The following is a 21599-nucleotide window of genomic DNA, read 5'->3' as shown; positions in this document are numbered from 1 at the left end:
AAAAATAAGTATGCAGTAGTACAGAAAACATGTTTATAATTGCCTCAAATTCATTCTGGACAAAATATTAACTTTTTAACTTATGAAAATGGCTCAATGAGTCAAGTATCCCTTTATTGGAGGGCAGAAGCCCCCCCCAACAAATAATCCACAAATGTGATGGCGGCGTTATATTAAATTTAACAACAAATGTGTGTGGTTTGAACATGCTTTTAATATATTCAACTTTAACAAGTGAAAAAACATTACAAAAATTAAAAAGGCACAAAAGGTTGTAAAGATGCTTTACATTGACTTTTTTTTTCTGTGTTTGGTAAAGTTAGCACATTCATGTCAAGTAATCACATGATTACAAACATACAACTAATATTTTCTACAGTCGACATTTTGCACTCGATTTGCAGTTTGAAGGCAGTGTGTTTGTGTATGCAGCGCCCCCTGGTGGCGGTCACATGACCTGACTTACTGGTTCTTACTTGCTGGAAGGAGCCAGAAGGTGACTGATTGACTTGAGAGAAACAGAACCACTTCCTGTTAACAAAAACAGGACACACTCAATTATGACACGCAACAACACACTGACTATGGCTCACACACACCAGTTGTTTGACGCAGCTCTTGATGGATCGTCTCCATGAGGGCGGCGTGGCATCCATCTTTGGACAAGTATTTCCAGAACCAGTGCAGAGCCCACAGGCTCTTCTGGCGTTTGGAAACAGAACGAAACGTGTCCATTGTTGTCCATGTGTCCAAGCATGTGCATTGGGGTCATTGAAGGCTCTAAACGGAGCAGAAGACATTTTCTTACCTCAAAGCAGCTGAGAATGGGGATGATGGGCTTGAGAGCAGGATGGAGGATGATCTGTCGTAAAGCTTTGGTGACCAGCAGCAACATGGCCTGATATAGGTGCCACTGTGAAAAAAAAAAAACACACACGTTAATTCATGTGCATCAGTAAGATGGATGCCTCGTGTGTTGTGTTGACGTCGGTACCGGCAAAAAGTGCTGCGGAATCTCAAAGTCGGGGATGAGGCCCTTGGAGAAGGACAGCAAAACAGAATCCACAAATTTGACGGCTTCCTGACGCAGAGAGGGAAATGCTTCAGTTCATCTCTCACAAAAAAAGTCACATCGCAACACATACACACACACACAAACACAAACAAAATGGAGCCTCCGTCACGCACAACAGCCCACCCCTTCAACTCCATACAAAACATTAAAAAACAAAAAACATACTTGCATGATGTCCGGACTTGGTTCTGGGATGCTTTCGAGTGAATCTGTTACATTGACCACATTGAGCAGACTGATCCAACACTGGCTCTGGACAACGCACCAACATATGCACACACAAAGTTAAACAAACTTTGACCGGGTTTGGAGGTGAACGGATAAACACAGCAGTGCCTTGAGTGATGACATGGGAAATGTGCTTTGAGATATGAGCGTCGTCACTAGTGATAGACCGATATGGCTTTTTCAAGGCTGATACCGATTATTAGTAGTCAAGGAGGACGACAACCGATATTTCAAGTCAATATTCATTTGCAAAAAAAGAGAGAAAATATTAGTGCCAAAATAAAAAAATACCAATTTTAAACTTTAAATTTAAATTTAAATTTTAAAAATTAGAACAAAAATTGCCAGGAGTGTCCATGGTCATAAGCATGTGTGAAGCTAAATTAAATACTAAACAAAAAAGTTTTCTACTGTAAAGACCAAATTTCTTTATTCTAACTTTTTTTTTTAATCAAAAGTGTGGGGAGTTCCCAGAGCCAGCATCATTTTTTTTTTTTTTTATAAAGATGAAATTTTAATTGATTCTTAAATGAGAACTTCTTGTATCTCACTGTTCAACAAATGCATGAAAATGTAGCTAATTTGGGGGTTTCTTTGTAAAAGGGCTCAAAAGATCTTTGCAGACTGTTTGAAATGTCTTTGCGACAAGTAAAAACTGTCTGTGAACATCTTACAAATCCTGATGAAAACCCTAAATTCACTACATTCGCAAGCATTCACTGCTCAGTGAGATACCAACTTTATCGGCCTTCAGATTCATAAAAGGACAGATGCCGATATTTGTCAAAATGCCGAATATCGGCACCGATAATCAGCCCGGCCGATAATCGGTCTATCCCTAGTCGTCACGGGACGAATGAAACTCTTATCTGAAGAGTTGCAACTTACGCTGCTGTAGCAGGCCGGGTAGTTTTGGAAGACTTTGAGTGCAAAGTGCACCAATTGTGGACGGCTCAGCGTTACATCACCTGAACACACGCAGGTCAATGTTGACGGACGCAAGAAAGGGTTATGGGGCACGACACACACACATACACACACGCACACACCTTTAATGTGGTCGCCGTCGTCGTTATGGGCGCAGAGCTCCCGTTTGCGGCAGCCGCTCGTCCTGGGCGCCACGGTGGAGGCGAGCAGGCGGAGGAAGAGCGGGAAGGTTTGTGGCGTGGGGACTGCGGCGAGGCCTTTCTCTGGGAAGAACATCCTCAGCGCGTCACCCATTTGGCCCTCCAGGCACAGCAGGAACGGCAGGAGGTCCTTCAGATGCAAAAGCCTAGAAAAATAAACAAAACCGACAAATAATGTAGAATCCCCTAAATATTATGATTATTATTATTATAGATGCAAGATAATATCAGTGGCCGATAATTATCGGCCAATTTGACGTCATACAGACAAAGAAATCCGTCGATAATTGTCTATACATATTGGCGGATTTTTTTGTCTTTTCTAAGTTTGTTTCTTTCGATTTGACGTCATACAGACAAAAAAAAAAATGCGTCGATAATTATCAGCAAATATCGACCAATTTGATGTCACAAGAAATCCACTGATATAGTCTTGCCACGTTGGTCCATCTGTTGTGGCTCAAGTTATGCCCAACTCCTCAGCCCCTCCCCTCTCCTACAGTAGTGTCGCGTATTTGTGATGTCATAATGTGCGTGGCCTTGTGCTGACCGAAGCTGCATCGTGGCGACATGGTCAGTGTGGCCTTTCTTTACCGTGTCTCCCCTAAACGTGAAACCTCACAATAATTTTTTGGGGTTGCGGACTTGGGGTGAGCAAGCTTTCTGCATCGCTGTTCCTACCCTCTGGAACTCTTCCGGGTCACATCCGTGAGTGTACTGACATACCCTCTTTTCAAATCTCACCTCAAATCCCACCTTTTTAGAACTGCTTTTAATCTCTGATTATTGTCCTTTGTCTTGTTTCTTCTGAGTTTATTTTACATGATGTATTGTGGATGTTTCTTTTCGTTGTGCAATATTTAGAAGTCTTACTTATATTTTTCTTTTGACTAATTTTTACCAGTTTTTTTTGTAAAGTGTCTTTTGAAAAGCACTAATGTATAAATAAAAGAAAATGTATTATTATTATTATTATTAAAAGATGACGCATGAACGCTACGAGACTTACCTTGCTTTCTTTATAGGCGTTCCACATTGCTCGGCCGAGAGCCAGCCGCCATTTGACGTCACTACGCACTGAATGCGTTGCGGCGTAAATAATAATGTCCAAATAAAGTTTCTACAAAATGTAATAAACAACAGCGTGGAACATGCAAGGTTCTATACGAGTATTGGTAGAAAACGGCATCTGGATGTTATTTGTTAGCACTCGCTGGTATTGATGCCAATGTTTCAATGCCATCTAATGATTCGATAGTCAAACACTTGCAAGCAAATGCAACCTACTGTATTTTCATTCCAAACAGACAAAATGTCTTGACAATAAATGGCCCCAAATAGTATGAAGAGCACTTACGGGTCCCAGTTCCTGATCGCGGGCCACACAACGTGTACGCTGGACTGCTCATCGCTCGCTTTCGTTGAGAGGGAAAAGAGAGACGCGAGAAGAGCCAAGTCAGAGATCCGAGCCAAATCAAGCAATTACCCGGAGGGGGTCGTTCTTGTCGGGTTCCAGTTGTGTAATCCCACCTGCTCGCTTCTCCAGCTCCCAATAGAGCATGCGCTTGATGGCCACGTTTTGTTCTTTGCCAGGCAACATGTCACTCCAATAGCCCGTCCAAAACCAGTGGAGAGCCCACACGTTCTTCTGCCATACAAACATCCAGTCGCACATTCACAAAAAAAGAACTAATCTGCTTAACAGGGATGTGATTTGACCAAAGTGAAATTATCTGAAAATTTAGCCGGGGGTCTGGGGGCCACTGGCACTTTCAATGCACTCACATGACAAAGAAATAGACAAAACAACAGCATACATTTTCCATATAAAATGGCAGTTTTAGTCAACTCAAAATCAGTCACATTCAAAAACATTGGACTGCCTTTGCTTTTAAAAACTATCACTGAGAATATCATCATATCTAACTAATGTGATTACTAAGTTAACACATAAATAATGTTGAAGAGTTCAAATTTCATGAACAAATAATTGTATCATGACCAAATGAAAAGTAACTCATATTAGAGCATACCACAAATGTCTTTGTTATAGCAGAAGATGTTATCTGTCCGAGTCATGTGCATACACAATGAACTACTAAAAAAAAATAAAAAATCGGAATTTTTTTTTTGGGGGGGGGGTAAAAAAAAACGGAATTCCACGAATTAGCGGAAAAATCACATCCATGTGCTTAAGCAAATGAAGCAACGCCCCAAAAAAATTTCAAGCAAAAAAAAGAAAGAAAAAGAATGTATTTATTACAGCTTGAAAAAAGTCAACATGACTTGTTTTTAGTCTAAAAATACTATTTTCAAGACCGCTGTGGTTAACACGGGCCTAGTAGTTTTTTTTTTTTTTTTTTTTTTTTTTTTAAACCTTACAGGTAAATTTAAGTAACAATTTCTTGTTCCGTTGGCACATAATTTTGCTTATTGGAAGATTTTCTTATTTTACTATATTTTTTCTCAAATTTTCCTATTATCCTTTTTGCAGTGAAAAAGTCAGTTTACATGTCAACATGCAAGTTACAAAATGGGAGCATCTCGAGAACACGTTGCTTCATCCTGCTGGCCACAGATGCTAACGTACTCGATACCTCAAATGTGCAGAGCAGCGGTATGATGGGACTCATACAGGGTTGAAGGATGACGGGACTCAAAGCTCCAATGACCAACAGCAACATGGCTTGATCTGGGAACGCCTGCCGTCACAAACACATGCAATGCGACTCACTAGTAAGGGGCAACTTGGCCGTCTGTCTTTGTTTCCGAGAGTCTCCATCTATGTCTGTGTGTGCCTGTCAAGGTTATTAGAACTCAAATTAAAAACCAAAATCTCAAACTATTATAACCCTGCTGCCTATCGCTTTGTGTGTGTACTGTATCTACCCGTGTGTGCGTGTGTGTGTGTGTGTGTGTGTGTGTGTGTCCTTACCGACACAAAGTGCTGCGGGACTTGCAGTTTGTCACTGGATTTATCTTTCAGAATTAATCGGACTGTGTGTAAAGCTTCCTGGTTGAAGAGAAGGAAGGAAGAGAAAGAAAAGCCCGGATGAATCAGATCAATGAAAATAAAAGGAATTTTACGGCAAACGATAGGAATTGGACGTACTTGTAGGAAGGCCGGTGTGGGTGCAGGGAGACCGCCGGGCGCCTGGTGGGTCACGTGGACGATTTTCAGCAAGTTGCTCCAAAAGACGGACTAGGTGAAGTGTGTGTGTGTGTGTGTGTGGAAAATGTCATGTTTATAAAGACAACACAGAGGGAGTTAGGGATTAAGATTCACATTTAAGGATAATTAACACCTTAACATAACATCTAAAAGGCCGTTTAGTGATCTGCTGACACCTGGAATGCCAAGCGTGGGACAGTCGTAATTATCTTTGACTGCCAAAAACGTTATATAACGTTTAGTAAAATCATATGGAGGAGTGCCAAAGACGTTAAAAGACGTTTTTTCAAAACAGAGGTGAAACTAACCATTTTCTATTGTTGATTACTGAAAAACGGAATAAGGTAGAAACAAACTTTTTTTTCTGATGAAAGATGAGAGTCCAATCTTTCATTTGGTAGTATGTGTGTTTCCATAGTCCAAACACATAATTTTCTGTGGACCTTGAAAGATCAGTCAAAAATGCTTAAATCGGCTGGCACCCACGGCATCCCTTTTCTGAAAACGTCTGGCAGTCAAAGAGATAATAGACAGTTGGTTTAACTCCCGAGAATCTTGCGCAAATGATCGAATAAAATTCCAGGACATGCTGCGAGGCCCACGTCACCCTCCCGGGCTTTAACGGTAGAAACGCGCTCCCGGCCTTAATGGGTTAATCCAATCTTTTAAATCTTTATTGACAGCAGTTTAAAGCAGGAACAGTTATTTAAATCATGAAGAAGATTGGTGAGCCGGTTGTCTCTCTCAGCTGCCTGCCAATTTTCCCCAATTCTCAGCATGTCTAGTTGAGTAAGAACATTGGATTTCTTGATTGCTGCAAGTTTTTTCAAGACAGAGGGGGGGGAGGGGGCCCTGTGCTAAAATAAAGCAATCCATGGCTGTTTTTCTCAACTTTACAGAAAAAAAATGACATAGAATTTGCAAATATCTTGTCCTTCCACTTGGTGTCCCTTTACAATGACACTTAAAAAAAGAAAAGAAGTGGGAGCCAAACTGGGAGGAATCTATGATGGGCAACTCACAATTCGATTCATCACTACATTGGCTTACATTTTAAATTCAGCGTGAAACACTGGTTCCAACTTCTCCTACAAGAATACATTTACAAAAACATTTAAAACTAATCAATCTCATTTCGCACAACTTGTATTTTAATACTTAAAAGGGGATGTAAGGACACTTCAATGTAGCCGGTTTTGCACAAGAATATTCAATCACACAACGGCTTGATCGGTCTTCATTTAGAAAACGGGATGGCGTGCGACCTGTTGAAGCTCGCAGCACACTTACATTCGTGTAGACATTCGGGCAGCACTTGTTGACCTTGAGAGCAAAGCGGACCAGCTGTAAACGTGGCAGCGGCGTCGCACCTAAGCCAGAGAAAAGCGCTCAGCTTTTATGGAGAAGATACTGAAATGGAAGTCACACGGATGGAAGATTTCCTAACCTTGAATGGCACACCACTTGTTGCCGGCAACGGAGATCTTCCCCGCGCGGCTGACTGTCAGCTTGGGCGCCGTGGCCGTGTCCAGCACGCGCAGGTACATCCACAATGTGTGTTGGTCGATGCGCGAGGCGTACCTGCCCGACTCAAAGAAGACGGACAGCGCAGGGACGAAGTTGCCCTCCATGCACATGAACAACGGAGCGCGGTCCTTCAACGGCAGGAAGCTAGCCGAGAAGCAGAAGCGGAAAGAGGGGGGTGTCACAGCGCCATCAAGTGGTGAGTGGCTGGTAGGGCGCGCACGCTCACCGATTGATCTGGTTCGTCCGTACAACTCGTACGTAGCGGCTCAACTCTCGAAACCTGCAAGACATTTATGGTCATTAACTGCTTGCGAGTTTCTAACTCGCTAAGGTAAGCCTTCCCTTTCACTGGAGCAAATTAAACAAGGACCACCTCAAGGCATTTGCTCTCAAAAACATATACATTTGTTCTATTTTAAACATTTTAAGTGCCCCAAAAACGTATTTATAGTTTTTTTTTATGTTTGTGCTAGAGCATACAGAAGGCTTTGATGCAGCCTCTCAACTGCAGAAAATGGTTGAAGAAATGGTAGTTATTACAAAAACGGCCAGCAGGTGGCAGCAGAGTATAAGAGATCAATCAGGGCTATGTTGCAAAACGCTCTTTCCCCCAGTGTTTTAAACCGATTTGTGAATAGTGATGAAACTTAGCTATATTCTAATGCCAATTGCGGAAAAACGGAAACGGATGGAAATATACTTTTTTCCTGATGAAAGAACACACTCTAATCGTTCTTTTGGTAGGTTCCATGTTTTTATAGCAATAGAACACGAGATTCTGTGGGCAAAATCTGTCAAAATCCAGTAAAACAGCCGGGAGTGAAGAGGGTAGCTTTAGTGAAAATGGCTGCGAGTGAATGAGTTAAAAATAGCGGCACTGCCAGGTGGAAAGATCTATTTTTACAAATACATACTATTGTTCAGTCGTCACAAGGCTGTATTATTTTTATTTTACAGATTAGCCACTATAAAGAGACATTGTGGAGAATTTGGGATTTTTATAATGTTCATTTATTTAAAAATAAAAACACTATTAATTTCAATATCATGCAAAAGAAAAATATGTTCCATCACATCAACGCACTCTCTCTCTCTTTTTTTTTATTTTTTTATATACGTGTAAATACAGTAATCATGGCTTAGTCATTGCTAGTTAGATGACATGGGCCCAGGACACTACATTATCTTTAGCATTGCTAGCACTGGAATTGGTTGACCATATTTGCTAATGTATAGAGTCGTTTCATATGATGTGACTGGAGATATATTTACAAAATATTTTACTGTAACAAAACAGGTCAATTATTTGATAGAACTTAAAAAGAAAACATTATTTTGCTCAACGCTTATAGTGACGCCTCCAAACCTTTAGAAAAGTAACGCTTCACAGCCTGCCTCGCATCGTGTTCACTCAGGTAAGGCTTCTACTACCTGGGATTCGGTTCCCAAATGTCAACACCGAATACTGCATTGCTGCACTGACTATGGAATGAACTGACTTCTAGTGGGACACAATCTCACAAACCCGCTAAAGTGCCTTCACGTGCCACCCATTTGAAAACCGCTGATCTCGTGTGTCGTCATCGTGCTGACTGAGCCGAAGCATCAATCGTGTGTGCGTTTCCAGTGCGTACCTGTTCTGGTCCAGCAGTCGCTGCACCCTGAACAGAGCGACCTCAATGTCCTCACACAGCATGTCCTTCTTGCCTCTGTTGGTGCGCACGCCGTCAACGTTCTGTCCTTTCAACACGGACACCAGCAGGATGTCCTCCCACGGGCGCACGTCCAAACTGAGACAATCGCACAAACACTTCATGCAGTGCATTGATTGACAGGAAAAACACATCGTATTGTGGTATCGGCGTCGCTCTTGTAGCTGTTTTTTGGTGAGGAAGTAAAGGCTGAAATGGTTATTTTGCATTTATTGAGCGCCACAGGGGGCTCTTTGTATGCTATATCGTGATTGACTACTTGCGAATGGAGAACGTGAAACAGGAAACGGAAATACAGCGCAGCCTTCCAAAATAAAGGATAAATTTGACTTGTCACATATTTTGAGGTTAAATAGGTCTGTATGGGGCCACATGCGTCGTCCGATTTCATGAATAAAAACTGGGACGGACGAAATGATTATTGCTCGTCATTACGTGTTGCTGACCTAATCAGGCCAAGCGGCAAACAAAACAACAGCTCCGAACGTGCTTAGCTTACCAAAACAAAAGTCTGTGTTGCGTTCATGGCCCGTCCAGACCATGGGAAACTACCCAACCTGCGACCCACCCACAAGGGTTGCTACAGAATGCTAGTTTTTTAAATCAAAACGGAAAATCGTCATAAGCAGATATAATTTTACTTTGCCTACACTTTAGCATGTGTGAGTTTACTTCTTTTTTTAAATATGTAATATGTATACATTGATAAATGCGGCGTTGAAAATGTGCAGTGTTTACATGTCATGTTGCATGCAACATAAAAAGTTGGATATGTTGAAGTGGTAAATTTTAACTAATTGTAGTAGGAAAAAAATGATATTAAGGCTTCATTTGCCTTTATCTTAAGATCCTGTAATCTATAATAGATCTGATATTGTTTACTATAATAAAATTTTTGTTGGGTTAAAATATTCATTGAAAAGCACCTTGAAAAAAATAATCACATATATCGCAATTATATTATTTTCCATAATCGTTCAGATAATCTGGAAGACAAAATCACACAAACACACCTGAACTTGATGTGATGTAGCTCAGGTGGGAAATTTAAATTCCTGTAAAAATCCTGCAGCTTTTTTAGGAACTCAGGCGTGAAATCATCCATGACCATCTGCCTCTGCAGCGAAGACAGCAACCTAACATACACAATCACACACGTGAGCGCGCACACATTTGCATACACTTCAATGGGTCACACAGGCAAATGCTACCTGTGCACCAACATCCATTTGTCCGTCGTGGCACTGGCGGAGAGCAACACCGAGCAGCAAATCCTAAAAAGAAGGTAAGAAAAAAAAAAAAAAAAAAAAAAGGTTTTTCATGTGCACACGACAAAAAACGCACGTTAGTGTATACACACAACCACATACCCTCGTGTGTAGAAAAGTTGAAAGAACTCCTCAGCTGCCGCCAGCCTCATGATGGCCGCCGCTCGGCCATCTTGTCGGTCCGCTGTGTTCAAGAAAGACCTCACGTACTCGTAGGCGGGCGTGCAGCTGCGGGAGGGAAAACAAAACTGCCGTTTGCTTAGAAAGGCGCGCGGTGTTACGAAAAGGCGGGTGCGACTCACTCGTAAAAGACGCCGTCACCCGGACACTTTCTGGCCGTCAAGGACGCCATCTGAAGTCTGAGCTCCTCTTTGAAGCTGCACACCATGGACTCTGCGCGTGAGCGATTACGAATGTTATTATACGGCGAGAGGAAGGGGGAGGAGGCGGTCAAGTTTGCAGGTTACCCGCTTGTCGGAGGTGGCTGTCGACCTCAGACAGCGTGACCTTGAAGGGGGCCAAGTGGCCCAGCAGCGTGTCGCTTCTCACATCGTTCCACAAGTTGCTCTTCTTGTGGCTGTTGCAGTGGCACACGCCGCCAAGCTGCCACTTTTCACACTTGGTTCGGGTTTTATTGAACATATAAACATAAAGAGAACACATTAGAAGTATAAAATATAAGTTGAAGTAAAAAAGATAAACAAGAATAAAAAGAAAGAAAAGAGTTTATATGCTAAAAAGGGGTAGGAGGAAGTTAAAAACGTATCCAGTTGTACCCTTTATTCGTTTTAAATTGATAAACTGATAAGGTCATGTATTTCAACAAAAGGAAATGTATAAACCTAGTCATATATACAGGGATGTGATTTGACCAAAGTGAAATTATCTGAAAATTTTGCCGGGGGTCTGGGGGCCGCTGGCACCCAGCTAGGTCCCGGAGTTCATGGGTTTTCTGTGTTTTGAAGTACTTTCAATGCACTCACATGACAAAGAAATAGACAAAACAACAGCATAAACTTTCAATGTATATTGAACTATCCCATATAAAATGGCAGTTTTAGTCAACTCAAAATCAGTCACATTCAAAAACATTGGACTGCCTTTGCTTTTAAAAACTATCACTGAGAATATCATCATATCTAACTAATGTGATTACTAAGTTAACACATAAATAATGTTGAAGAGTTCAAATTTCATGAACAAATAATTGTATCATGACCAAATGAAAAGTAGCTCATATTAGAGCATACCACAAATGTCTTTGTTATAGCAGAAGATGTTATCTGTCGGAGTCATGTGCATACACAATGAACTACTACTAAAAAAAAAATAATAATAATAAAATAAAATAAAATAAAAATCGGAATTTTTTTTTTTTGGGGGGGAGATAAAAAAAGCGGAATTCCGCGAATTAGCGGAAAAATCACATCCCTGTATATACAAATTCATAGGCATATACCATAATACATTTATGAACCATATCCTCATACTCACATATACAATTTTCATTACACTCATACCGATCCATTCCTGCCATCTTGTGTCAATGTGCCATCTATAGACATGGCATCAAACACCTGCAGGCTTTTGCTATCCACCGCACCGCTCTGTCGCTATTCCCTACGAAAAGCTGACGGACATCAGATCCTGGCTGACTACAGAGTACCATCTTCCTTTACGACCCTGAACAAGTGCTGAGTTTTGATCAAGCGGGAAACAATCACCAGTGATATGGAATTCTCAAAGCGCCGCTGCACAACTTGAGATGCCATCGCATACCTTGGCTGCCAGTTTGTCGCAGATATAACAAAAGCACTGGTCACACAGAAGCTGGTTCCCGGGCACGGGCTCTTCATACTCGTCGGTAGCGCTGAGGGACAGAAGTGACCGTGTTGATGGTCAGTTATGACATTCTCGTTTGCGACTTCATCAGATGTTTGCATTGTGTGTGCTCAAAGTAGCCGTTCAGTTCGCTTTACCTTCATTTTTGCAACATTAGCGGGTGCTCTCCATTTCAACACAGTTTCCAAACAGAGGACGAGAAAGTTAGTTAGGGCTGCACAATTACGGCCAAAATCGTAATGATCATGATTATTTTGATAGATATTATCGTGATCAGTCATCAGTTATTTATCATGTTACAGAAAACATCTATATTTTTAATGCACGAGTGCAATTAAGCTTTACAATAAATGGACTATTGTTCCTGAATAAATGAAAACAATTTTAATTTAAGCCCAGTGATTGGCTGGCAACCAGTTCAGGGTGTACCCCGCCTACTGCCCGAAGCCAGCTGGGATAGGCTCCAGTGACCCCCGCGACCCTTGTGAGGACTAAGCGATTAAGAAAATGGATGGATGGATGAATTTTAATTTTGATTACTTTTTTAAAAAAACGATTATCTATTTCAATATTATAATATTGATATATGGTTCCGTCAATGCTTGGATCTGTTACGTGCCAATAAATAAGGCAAACATTTAAATTTTCTAGTTTAAAACAAGACACTTGCAAATGTCAGAATATTTAATAATGAGAAGCTGAAATTCCTGCATTACAACAATTTTAAGGAAAATGTGTCTAAATGATTATCACAAGTCATCCGTTCATTCATTCAATATTCAATTTGTGGTCAACTAATCGTTGCACTTATATATGATAATTAAAAATGCTATTTATCATGGTCTAACTAAGTAAATATGCCATTATGTTGCTTAACAACACTTGCCATGAATCCCGAACAAGTCGTGACAAACAGTACACACCGGAAGTGTCTGCCACACGTTTGTTTTTAATTGGTGCTTTAGAAACTCCACTGTATTGAACTGGGTAGAAAAATCAATCAAGTACTAGAAACTGCTGTATAAACTAAAGGCCTCACGTGAAAGGATGTTTGGGGCAGTCAAAGCGTGCATGGGGCAACAACTCAGCCGGACGGGAGAAGGTGACCACTAGGTCTTCGTCCAACTTACTGGGAGACAGAATACACTCTAAAAAGACACATAATAACGCTGTGTTTATTTGGTGCACACAAAAAAAGTACAGATAACAAAATGGAGGTTGGCTGACCCTTCTGTGGCACATCTTCCATCTCCATGAGGATAAGTGACGATTCGTAGCTGGATTTGTCCCGGGTGTAGTCTTTTTCTTCTTCATCATCATCGCTGATGAGGATAATACTGCCATTGTCCACAGCTGTGCACATCATGGAAGTCTGGGAAAACATCAGACGTTTAAAATGAGGAAAGACTGACAGACTATTGTTATAGCAGTCCTACTCCACATAATATATGGAGACAGTCTTGCAAATGACCCACTGAGGCCAAAGCAAGCAAAAACTGAATGCCTTACTTCCATTTCCAACATCCCATCTTTGTGAAGACTAATTTTATGCAAGGACGGCTACAAAAATTAATCAATTAGAGCGGCTGTATGTTTTATGCCAGGGCGTCAAAATATTGTTATAGCCAAAATCGGCCGTGGCGTACTTTTTTTTTTTTTTTTTAAATGGAGGATCGCTGATTTTTCGAGGCGACGACTTAAATTAGGTTTTAAACAAATGACAAATTGGCAACACACCGAATAGCGAAGCTAAAACGCTTTTAAAACCAAACACTTTTCTTGTCACGATTATTTTACGTCATGGAGTAATAGAAGTGCTTTGAAGTCGAGAAAATGAGTTTGGTCCTTACCGGTGTTGGCCAAACATTCGACTGGATGGTTTTTACCGCGCGGCTTGCAAACGCACAACGCACATCCGGCTTCTTCTTCTTCTTCGGTATTTAAATGATCGGCGGTTTATATCTATTGCGTTGCACTACTGCTCCCTGTCGGTTATTGTGCCCTCTACAATACATTTGCAATCTACTCTAGGTATCATTATCAAATTTGTTTCATAAATCTTGATAGCTCACTCCCTTTCCCATTATCCCACACTTTAGAACGCCTTTTATTCTTTCACCATTCATTCCTGGTGTCTTTATTCCTTCAATCAATTCATTTCCTTGATTTTCCTCAGTAAATTTTGTGGACCATTTACAGCTAAAGAAGAGTATATATATATTTGTGGAAGGGCTCTGCCCCATCCCAGAAAATAACACATAATACCACCGATATAATGAAATGGTATATCTGTATTTATTCTTAAATAGCATTTACAATTACAATACAAAAGCCTTGACCTAAGGTGTTGTGTTTTTTCCCATCCCGCTCAGTTTGATTCTCGCCGCCGCTCTTTGCTTCCTGCGGCCCATAATCTTCTCTGCTTGATTTTTGACAAACGCCACGCTGGAGACCGACTGTCCGTCCTGCTCCCGCTGAGCCGGCATGCCTTGCAGCCACTGCTCGTAGAAGCCGCGGAAACCGTCAATCTGAAGCAGATAGTTGTTGCGGGACTTGTACTGGGAGAAAAGGAATGAATAGGAGAACACATGAAAGGGGTGATATTGAGAAACATGTATATTTTATTGTTTGTGTACAAATAGTTGGGTCTCTTACTGGCTGCCCACCTACTGTATATGTCAATTTCTGAAAACGTGTTGGTGAGAGAGAAACCTTCTGCAAAACCTGATTTCATTATTTTTGTGATATTTAGACATTTTCCTTGGGAAAGTAAGACGTAAGATTAATTTTGTACTTTTTTTACAACCCATCTAAGAATGTGGAAAAAGTGAAGCACTGTAAACATTTGGCGGATGCGTTGCACTGCAATGTTATTACGATCCCTGAAAAGTGTTTTAACGGTGTGAAAAGAATTCATAATGCCTCCTCTTAAAGAAACAGTGGTCGCCATGGTTACCTGGTCGTAGTTGGGAGGATACCGAGCGGCAAACTCCAGCTGTTTGATGATGACCGGGTTAGGCCACACCCCCTTGTCACGCATGCTTTTCAGCAGCGTTTTCAGGTAAACGTAATCCAGACGGCGACTCGCTCGGCCAATCAGAGTGGAGAGCACGTGTGCGTTGGGCTGTAACCCCGCCTCCTGACACAAAAAATATGGGGCCATTGGTCAGCCTACATGTCAATGGAGTACTGATAATGTTACAGTTTCGTCACTTATTTAGTGGACTTAATAGTTTTAGTTTTTTTTTTTTTTTCATGTGAGACTTAGCACTGTGTATTTTATTGGTGTTGATAGTTTTAACATGATGATCAGTTTTAGATTTTTCACTATAGTTATTCCATTTTGAGTTGTTTTTTTCTCCGTTAGTTTTAATAAGTTTCTAGAGCAGGTTTGTATTTATTTTTTCAAAAGTGATTTGTTTTTGTTTAGTTTTTTTTTTTTAATTAGTTTTAGTTTTTTGATATATGGAGTGTTTTTTGAGTGCAAGATAAAATTAAAAAACACAAACTAAGGATTGTGAAATAAAGTAAACTACAATTTACAAACAACTGTTTTTTTTTTTTTTAAACATTAGTTTTTTGGTAATTTTGTAAATAATTTTAGTTGTATTTATTTCATTAGTTTTGGTTAGTTATAACAACCTTGATGATGATCCTTACCTCCATGTCTGAGAGTAGTTGAAGTCCTTCCTTTTGTCTCTGGCATCCGAGTGCCAGGCTCCCGAATGTCTGCACATCCGCGCTCACGTTGCGCTGTCGCATCACACTCAACACCGCCTGCAGAGAACAAAAGTTGTAGGTTAGATGTTAACTTTAAAATCGAGGTTTTGATTTCCCGTGTTCAGATATATAGGAAGGGGACATAAATCAGTAAAATCATACTACATAAGCAAAAGAATGGGGAGTGACATGAGGTGGATTTTTTTTAGAGGCTTCTAAGATCTTGGTTGGTTTGGTTTTGTTGCATGCTTGAATCGACTTCAATCATTGATGTACAGACACACAAAACCAAAAGTGGGCTTTCCCCAAACAATTCACACAAAGCTGCACGCATCCAACCCAGCGCCGATACCTTCGCTCCGTCCAGGTCTCCACTCTTGGCAGCCCTGCGAATGGCCGAGTTGAAAAAAGCCACGTCCAGCTTGATGCGGTGCTGCTTGGCCACCTTCAAGAGCGTCTCCAAAGACCGAAGACCGGGCGCCATGGTGTCCGCCAGCAGCGTCAGAGTCCGCAGGTCCGGCTCAAGCCCGGCGGCCGCCATTTTCTCCAGCAAGCCTTGGCCTCCGCCCAACACAGCCAGTCTGTCGGACGCTCCTTCCACAGCCCGCAAGGAAATCACACCGCTGCCGTCCTTTCCCTCCAGTAGGTCCAGCATGTTTGGGTTCAAGTCAACAGGAAGTAGTGTCGTTTTTGCTGGTCTGAGAGGCACCAAGGAGTTCTGTGTCTCAACACAACCACCATCTCGGACGTCAGGTTGGTGGAGCAATTGACGCTCCAGAAGGTCAATGTCGACTCCTTTGCGCGACTTGACATGAGGTTCGTTCGAGTGCAGCAGGATGCTGGAAGCCAGCGCAGGATCGCCCATCCCACAATCCCTTGCGGTCCTCAAAAGCAGGTTGTAGTTTTTGGAGTCCGGAATGAGGCCAGACTTGAGCATCTGCCGCCACACCTGTAAAAGGCGAAAAACAACTTAGAACGATTTTATAATACGATCGCAAGTTCACAAATTCAGAGGGCACAAAAACGTACACTCCCGAAGATTCTAACTACTGGTTCTCAAACAAAACAAATTGTGTGTCAGTATTAGAGCTGTCAAATGATTACATTTTTTATATCAGATTAATCACATTTGAGAATTTTGATTAATCACTTCATTAAAAAGGCTTTTTTAGCAACATTTTTTGCCTGCCAAATTAGAAGAGCACCCGTTATGGCTCAATTCTTTTGACATTTAATGTTAGAAGGACGTCTTCAACATTTTTTGATCAATTGCACACTCTCATCCTCCTCTTTTTCTATCCAGTTAATTACTAGCATGTTTTGAAAATGAAAACAAAAATGGCCCTTAGTAGTAAGCATCCGCTGTTAAGCTAAAGGATCGTCTGCAGTCAAAATTAATTGTGTGATTATTAATCTGCGTAAATACATGGTTAATGTGAGAATTTTTTTGTGATTAATCAATGAGTTAACGCTTTAACTTTGACAGCACTAGTCGGTATGCAAAGCGGAACATTAGCGATGCCAGAATATTTGAACAGATTTAAACAGTGATGACGAATAAATATTTTATGTGTTTTAGCAATTAATTAACTGTGCCGAGTCTGTTGAAATTCTTCTCTGTCAATGAGCCATTTACTTTTGCGTGTGTCCCATTTATTCCATCTGAGAAAGTGTTAGGTTTGGTCAGCAATAATCATGAGGAAGAAAGACCTGCAAAGCCAGCCTGAATCCAATCTCTTTGTCCTTCAGACATCCCATCAGCAAGTAGTGAAACGTCTCCTGCGTGACGGCGTGGCCAACATCCAGCATCTCCTGGAAACACAAACACACACGATTCAGCACAAATACTATCAATACAACAGCCTATAAAAAAACAACAGTTTTTTTCCTTGGCTTTTTATTTCTGTTGACACAAGCAAACTTTTACCAAAGTCTGCTAGCTTAACGCTAACACACTCCCAGCCATTTTCACAGAAGCAAACCCCTGTTTTACTGGATTTTGACTGATTTTGCAAGGCTCACAGAATATTGTGTTCTATTGCTATCAAAATATGGAACCTACCAAAAGAAAGATTAAAGTCTCTTCTTTCATCAGGGAAAAAAAGCATATTTGTATCTGTTTCCGTTTCGAAGCAATTAGCATTAGAAGTCTGCTAGCTTAACGCTAACACACTCCCAGCCATTTTCACAGAAGCAAACCCCTGTTTTACTGGATTTTGACTGATTTTGCAAGGCTCACAGAATATTGTGTTCTATTGCTATCAAAATATGGAACCTACCAAAAGAAAGATTAAAGTCTCTTCTTTCATCAGGGAAAAAAAGCATATTTGTATCTGTTTCCGTTTTGAAGCAATTAGCATTAGAAGTCTGCTAGCTTAACGCTAACACACTCCCAGCCATTTTCACAGAAGCAAACCCCTGTTTTACTGGATTTTGACTGATTTTGCAAGGCTCACAGAATATTGTGTTCTATTGCTATCAAAATATGGAACATACCAAAAGAAAGATTAAAGTCTCTTCTTTCATCAGGGAAAAAAAAGCATATTTGTATCTGTTTCCGGTTTGAAGCAATTAGCATTAGAAGTCTGCTAGCTTAACGCTAACACACTCCCAGCCATTTTCACAGAAGCAAATTTTTTTAAGATTTTGACTGATTTTGCAAGGTTCACAGAATATTGTGTTCTATTGCTATCAAAATATGGAACCTACCAAAAGAAAGATTAAAGTCTCTTCTTTCATCAGGGAAAAAAAGCATATTTGTATCTGTTTCCGGTTTGAAGCAATTAGCATTAGAATATAGCTAATTTTCATCACTATGCACAAATCCATTTAGTAATGTGAGCAATGAGGTTTTTTTCCAACATGGCCCTGGTTGATCTCTTTTGCTCTGCTGCCACCTGCTGGCCGTTTTTGTAGTAACTACCATTTCTTCAACCGTTTTTTTGCAGTCGAGAGGCTACATCAAAGCCTTTTGTATGCTCTAGCATAAAAAAAAAACATAAAAAACATAAATATGTCTTTGGCACACTTAATACATTTAAAGTATAACATATTTATACGTTTTTGGGAGCAAATGAGTAAAGCAATGGATGCAATGGATATTTGAAGACAAATACAGACACAAAATACACACACGAACCCTGAGCGTCTGTATGCAGGCATGTAGGTTGTTGTGCAGCGCGTGCGTCTTGAGGACGGCGTGGTATGTTGCCGCGCTGAGGATGAGGTTCTTGCGTCTCACTTCCTGTTCCAGCTTGAGCGCCTGTTCCAGAGCCACGCGCCTGTGCGGCGACTCCGCGCAGGCGTTGAACAGGGCCGTGTAGGTGGCATCCGATGCCTCCAGATCTCGCTTCTTCAGCTGGAACGCACATTTATTACAAAGCAGGTTTTAAAAATAAATGTATATTTTTTAAAAGCATCTTTTAAAGTAGGAATAACAAATAATAAAAGTAAAAATAAATAAATGAATAAATAAACATTAAATATAATTAATTACTCTGTTTTAATTAAGAAACTCAAAATAAACATTAAGAAAAGTACTGCACTTGCATGAGATTTTATTTTCGTGATTGCAGGTTTTTCAATGCATTTATCTTCCACATATTACGTATTGTACGTGATCGCAACATACATGTGGTGAAAACCTCTCCCTAAAAGCACGTGTGTCATGTGATGTGCTCTCACATCATTGTAGAGCTTGAAGGCCTTCTTGAGACCGCCGGCTCGCCCGCAGCCTCCGATCAGCACGCTGTAGTTGTACTCCTCCGGCTGCAGCCGCTCTCCGCGCAGCATGTCGTTCTCGAACATCCCCAACGCTTCCTCGAGCTCAAATGGAACATTTTCCTCTTTCACACATCAGTCACAGAGCGTTCACAAAATATCTATCGTTATTGCGGTCTCGTTTGCTATGACGAGACAAAAATGTGCCATTTTGTAGATGAAGCAACAAAGTTAAACCCACCATTTTGTGATGTCATCTACTGTATTTTGTTATGATGACTGTAGCGATCGTTCATACTGAGCGCTGAATCGAAGTGAAAAGAACTAGTATTTTCTTTTGGGATGACAACCTGCCTTAAAGACAATAACCTTCTCTTGGGTTGGGTTCCATCTCTCTGGATTACAACATTCCTTTAAGACTAGACTGTTATCTTGTACTAGAACCTTGCCTGAAGGCGTGTGTTTTCTCTGGAGACTAGAACCCTCACTTGGGACTAGACCATTCTCTTATGACTAGACGTTCTCCTGGGGCTAGTACCTTGAAACCAGAACCTTCTCTCACAACTAGTATATTCTCTCTCCCTCCTCTTACCAGTACCTCTTTGACTGCCAGCCGTTTTCAGAAAAGGGATGCCTTGGGTGCCAGCCGATTTAAGCACTTTTGACTGATCTTTCAAGGTCCACAGAAAATTATGAATGAAAGATTGGACTCTCATCTTTCATCAGAAAAAAAAAGTTTGTTTCTACCTTATTCCGTTTTTCAGTAATCAACAATAGAAAATGGTTAGTTTCACCTCTGTTTTGAAAAAACAAAACAAAACGTATTTTAACGTCTTTGGCACTCCTCCATAGGATTTTACTAAACGTTATTTAACGTTTTTGGCAGTCAAAGAGGTACTTTATCCCTGTACCAGACTATTCTTTGGGATTTGATGATCTTGTTGGAACTGGTACCTTCTCTGCGCACTAGCACCTTCGTGCTAACTTCTTCTATGGGAAATAATCAATTGTGTTGGGACTAGAAATTTATAGTAGATAGATACAGACACATATTCGTCTAAATAATACAAACCTTGCCAGCTTTAATCAGCTTCTTGCACTGCAAGAAGTACCAATAGGTAGTATTTCTCCTGCCGGGCCTGCGTGAAGGTTCTTCCGGCTTCTGGTCGTCATCGTCTTTTCGGTAGCTCAGGTCCAACATCTCCGGGCTAACTTTCCTGAAAGACCTCCGAGAGGAAATGTCTGCGGACAGAGCGCCGAAGTTCTCCTCAGAATCCGAAGCTAAGTCCGCCTCCTGCCGCCACGAAGAGGCGGTCAGGGAGAACCGTCGGACGTGCGTTGGAGCACGACGGAGGCGAGCAGCTCGCTCGTTGACCGCTGGTAGACGGGACAACTTAGCAACCATGACTGACATTGTTGCCCCATTTCGGCAGCAAAAAGTTGCTACAGACTGGAGCATGGTTCAAGATAACTGGTTATAAAGTATATATGTAATAATTCATAATTAATTTAAAAGGTTTTCTTGTTTGGCAACACGAGCACGTATTGTGTCATGCGCGCCGCCATGTCTGATAACGCCTACCACAGAAGTCTTGAGTAGTCGATAGTCGAGCAAAATAAATCCTGTAGTTGAGCAAATAGAAAAACACTCGGCCGGTCCACAATCGGGCACATGTAAAACTGCAGTGTTGTGTGCTCACTGCTAGCCTAAAACAAAATGAGTTTTATTCAGTTCATGAAATCAAATTAAAGTGTCCCAGGTTGATTGTCAACATTAGTAATTGTTTAGTATGCCTGCTAACATACAAACGTTATGTATTTTTTGTTTCACTCATTTTTATATTAAAAAACAAAGAAATGCACGTGACATTTTTTTCCTGTCTTTTTGTATTCATCTTTGTATGAAAGATTTTGGAATGAATTCCAACTTCTTTTTTTAACCACTTCCAACTAAATTAAAAGAAATTTGAAAAATCTGAAAATAACATGTATAATAGAAGAAATAGAAATATACATTTAAAAAGATTAACATTTTTCAAAACACAGAAACAAATATTTAAAAAAGTAAAATTTGAAATTCAGAATTGCCATTTAAAAACCATTAAATGTAAAAAAAAACAAATTATATATATATATACACATATATATATATACACACACTAATAAAATATTTTAAAAACATCATTTGATTATATATTATAAATTTCC

General features: G+C 40.7%; 1 protein-coding gene across 3 annotated transcripts; it reads right to left on the bottom strand.

Moving 5' to 3' along the window:
• Nucleotides 1-194: 194 nt before the first annotated feature.
• Nucleotides 195-20995, bottom strand: LOC144054943 (pentatricopeptide repeat-containing protein 1, mitochondrial-like). Of its 3 annotated transcripts, none has more exons than XM_077570397.1 (25): nucleotides 13802-14242; nucleotides 13179-13323; nucleotides 12991-13099; nucleotides 11889-11979; nucleotides 10577-10751; nucleotides 10412-10502; nucleotides 10212-10337; nucleotides 10053-10115; nucleotides 9855-9977; nucleotides 8764-8919; nucleotides 7356-7409; nucleotides 7050-7273; nucleotides 6893-6972; nucleotides 5543-5632; nucleotides 5366-5443; nucleotides 5028-5132; nucleotides 3961-4078; nucleotides 3788-3845; nucleotides 2353-2576; nucleotides 2192-2271; nucleotides 1241-1327; nucleotides 995-1081; nucleotides 809-913; nucleotides 600-702; nucleotides 195-531 (listed from the first exon to the last, which is right to left on the bottom strand). In XM_077570397.1, the coding sequence occupies exons 2-25, from the start codon at nucleotides 13315-13317 to the stop codon at nucleotides 473-475; spliced, it is 2625 nt and encodes an 874-aa protein (XP_077426523.1). In that variant the 5' UTR covers nucleotides 13318-13323; nucleotides 13802-14242; the 3' UTR covers nucleotides 195-472. The 3 variants fall into 3 exon arrangements, with proteins under 3 accessions (XP_077426523.1, XP_077426524.1, XP_077426525.1); XM_077570398.1 differs by having other exon boundaries at nucleotides 10577-10727; nucleotides 13802-14241; XM_077570399.1 differs by lacking the exons at nucleotides 195-531; nucleotides 600-702; nucleotides 809-913; ... (19 more) ...; nucleotides 12991-13099; nucleotides 13802-14242 and adding exons at nucleotides 14291-14509; nucleotides 14908-15090; nucleotides 15612-15728; ... (3 more) ...; nucleotides 19356-19496; nucleotides 20464-20995 and having other exon boundaries at nucleotides 13216-13323.
• Between the last annotated feature and the right edge of the window lie 604 nt (nucleotides 20996-21599).

This window comes from Vanacampus margaritifer, chromosome 7 (assembly GCF_051991255.1).
Source record: "Vanacampus margaritifer isolate UIUO_Vmar chromosome 7, RoL_Vmar_1.0, whole genome shotgun sequence".
NCBI classification, from domain to species: Eukaryota; Metazoa; Chordata; class Actinopteri; order Syngnathiformes; family Syngnathidae; genus Vanacampus; species Vanacampus margaritifer.
The sequence above is the reverse complement of the archived record's forward strand: the minus strand, read 5'-3'. Positions and strand labels throughout refer to the sequence as shown.